The sequence below is a fragment of the Trypanosoma cruzi genome, genomic scaffold (assembly GCF_000209065.1).
Source record: "Trypanosoma cruzi strain CL Brener 1047053517131 genomic scaffold, whole genome shotgun sequence".
NCBI lineage: Eukaryota > Euglenozoa > Kinetoplastea > Trypanosomatida > Trypanosomatidae > Trypanosoma > Trypanosoma cruzi.
Window position 1 is genome coordinate 101,526 of NW_001849574.1, and position 2,613 is coordinate 104,138.

At 52.9% G+C, this 2,613-nt stretch overlaps 2 protein-coding genes and 1 non-coding gene across 3 annotated transcripts, besides 4 other annotated features; all 3 read right to left on the reverse strand.

The window, feature by feature from the left end:
* Window positions 1-1,764: a sequence feature (heterozygous, non-Esmeraldo-like haplotype).
* Tc00.1047053511493.3 lies at window positions 215-302 on the reverse strand. Its single transcript, XR_008255763.1, has one exon. It is a non-coding gene; the product is annotated as a C/D small nucleolar RNA (snoRNA), TB6C1C1 (small nucleolar RNA).
* Tc00.1047053511493.5 (hypothetical protein, conserved) lies at window positions 786-1,043 on the reverse strand (the record flags this gene model as incomplete). Its single annotated transcript, XM_797661.1, has 1 exon — window positions 786-1,043. One exon carries the CDS (start codon window positions 1,041-1,043, stop codon window positions 786-788), a length of 258 nt encoding a protein of 85 aa, XP_802754.1.
* Window positions 1,235-1,274: a microsatellite.
* Window positions 1,765-2,324: a sequence feature (areas merged during assembly that could not be assigned to a particular haplotype. This can correspond to areas where the two haplotypes were merged or to regions with more than two copies in the genome that were merged during assembly.).
* On the reverse strand, window positions 1,827-2,613 carry Tc00.1047053511493.10 (hypothetical protein, conserved; the record flags this gene model as incomplete). The annotated part of the gene is made up of 1 exon (XM_797660.1): window positions 1,827-2,613. A coding segment is annotated over one exon (787 nt), but the record flags the coding sequence as incomplete, so codon positions are not given.
* Window positions 2,325-2,613: a sequence feature (heterozygous, Esmeraldo-like haplotype).

Sequence of the window (2,613 nt, forward strand, 5' to 3'; positions counted from 1 at the left end):
CCAATGCGGCATCGCTTTTTCCGCAATCATCAGCTGGTCACGCACCCTATCTCCTGATGGCAAAGAACCAAGGGAAAAAAACGTCCGCACCAAAACAGAAGAGCGCAAACAAGCAAAGCAACAATAAAATAGGGCAGCAACAAACAAACAGGCACGTACACCTCCAGTAAACAACAGAGAGAGGGAGAAGAGGGGAGAGAGAGAAGAGAAATCGTCAGTGGATCCCTTGGAAAGGCATCGTTGCAGTGTCTCTTTCAGTGGAAGTTCAGATACCACAGGAATTGCACGTCTAGTCATCATGCAGTAAAAAAAGGCGAAAGAGGAGAGAGAAAAGTGGAAGCAGCGTGGGGCGGCAGTGGGTCTCTGCGCGCCGCTCGAGTGAGGCATTTTGTCTTGTCGAGTGAAGGTGGGGTCACACTGGCGGCAAGCTCATAGCCGTTAGTCGCAGTCATCACGTGCACTAGAAGAAGCCGTGCACAGTCCGTCCAACGCAGCCGCTGCTGTTGCATCCCCACGGAGCTGCAGATGTGTGGATTCATGAGTGCCTGCAGTGGATGCATCGAAGCACGCGCATCTCACAACACCTCACGCCAAAAACAAAACACAATGTCAAATTTCAACCAGCGCGGAGCGCCGTTTCCGTGCAGTGCTCCACATTCACCCTGGTCAGCGCCTGAGCAACCCCCCTTAAATAACGGTGACTCCACCAACAGACCGCTCAGAGAAGGCACAAGCAGAATTCCACTACCGCGGCCCTGGAACAAACCAAGATAAGGCCTGCCCGGTCAGAACTGACGCGCGGCCGCCAATGCATTCGCAACAGAACTCAAAGTGCCGTCGCCGCCACAGACAACAATGGCATCTGCCGCATCCGCGTGCAACTTGATGGAGTGCAAGATGTCTCTCCCCGGCACACGCACATCGTGGTGACTGATGCCTGCCCCGTCAAGGTACCGTTGAAGAGCGCTCGCAAACACCGAGGCCCCCTCCCTCGCCCCGCTGCGTGTGTTGATGATGGCAACGCAGCCTTTGAATCGACTCATGTTGCGCCGGACCACGCTGTGCACAAGGCCCCCGCCAAAAACACCTGCTGTTCCTTCTTCTACACTATCGGAGATGAAGGATGCGTACTGTCGGCATCGGGAAAAAAGGCCACTGTGGTGAGACAGACAAGCCACAATGGCGACGCGTCTCGTTCAAGAGACAGAAAAACGTGGGATGCGCACCGCCAATGCACACACACACACAGACAAACAGACACACAGAGAGACAAAAAAAAAAGGAAACACTTAAATGTGCTTAAAAGATATATACGTATTCTGCCTCTTGTTTGCCCCCAACAGAAGACGAGAAGCGCAAAAGGAATCTCGATACTTTATTTTTCTTGCTGTCGCTATGAACACTACGAATTTATTTCAATGATCAACGGCGAGTCAGAGGCGACTCCTCATTTCATCCAATCATCATTAATTACAAACGGAAAGAAAATGCTGAAAGCACCCTCCACCCGCCTCCCGCTCGCAGCGGAGTGGGTCGGGTCAGCTGGGCCTTCGGCACACACCCTTCGCGCAGCCTCCATAGTAATACATACAAAAAAAGACCACCATGACGGAATATTTTATACATTCCTAAGGCTCAACCACTCCTCTCGCAGTTTCCCAAAAGAAGAAAAAAACGACCAATAACAGGAATTTTTCTTTGGCCTCCGTAAAACGTCATGACCCCTCCGCTCAGTTGACCACTCGCCACAAAGATGTTCGAAGGAAAGATCGGTGTCACTACAAACATTGTCATCGTGTGCAGAGGAACTCTCGCCCGTGAAGTCCTCAGATCTTTTGGCGGCAGTGCTGGTGCAGAAGTGACCTCACGCTCCTTCGACGAGTGCGAAAAATACCGGCATTTAAAACAGCAACAGTTACGAACACAGTGAGAAACACGTGGAGCGGAACGGAGTCGTACCGCACCCCATCTCTGTGCCGCTGCTTTGGATCCTTGTATAATGGCATGGGCCTCCCCGGCCGGAAAAAGTACGAAGAGTTGCCGCCCTCATTAGTACTCGTTGAAATTGAGCTGGGGTCCCACTCATACCATTTACGGAGAAACACTGCCACCTCAGACTCGTCAAAAGCACCCAGTGAATTCCGGCAATTGCCGCATATTTCCGCGTCTGGGAACTGCCGCTTGGGCACGAACGGATCGGCCCCCTCCTTAACTGGCGCAAGTCGCGCGTTCACGCTGTTATGGGCTCGCCAAAGCTGTAAAACGGGGTCCTCATCCCGAGTGAAATTAAACTCCAAAAAGTGCTGGCGGCATTCTTCACACGAAAAGAAATAGCGCACATATTCTTGAATCGCTTCCAACGGGTTGGTGTCACCACCGGCATCGACGTTGACCGTGATTGAATGGTAGAGAAGCCACATCCCACACGGAAAGCCGCGATAGCTTGGGGACGAGCCCTTGCAAGTGCGCCACTGCACCTCATTTGGAGCTCCATAATATGGGATGCGGGCGGCAAGGACGGCTTCCTGCCAGCTCTCAACGGAGAAGCGCGTCCCGTTCTCAATTTCCGCCACCGCCTCCAGCAATGCGTCAGCACCAAGTCCGGGGAGGGCG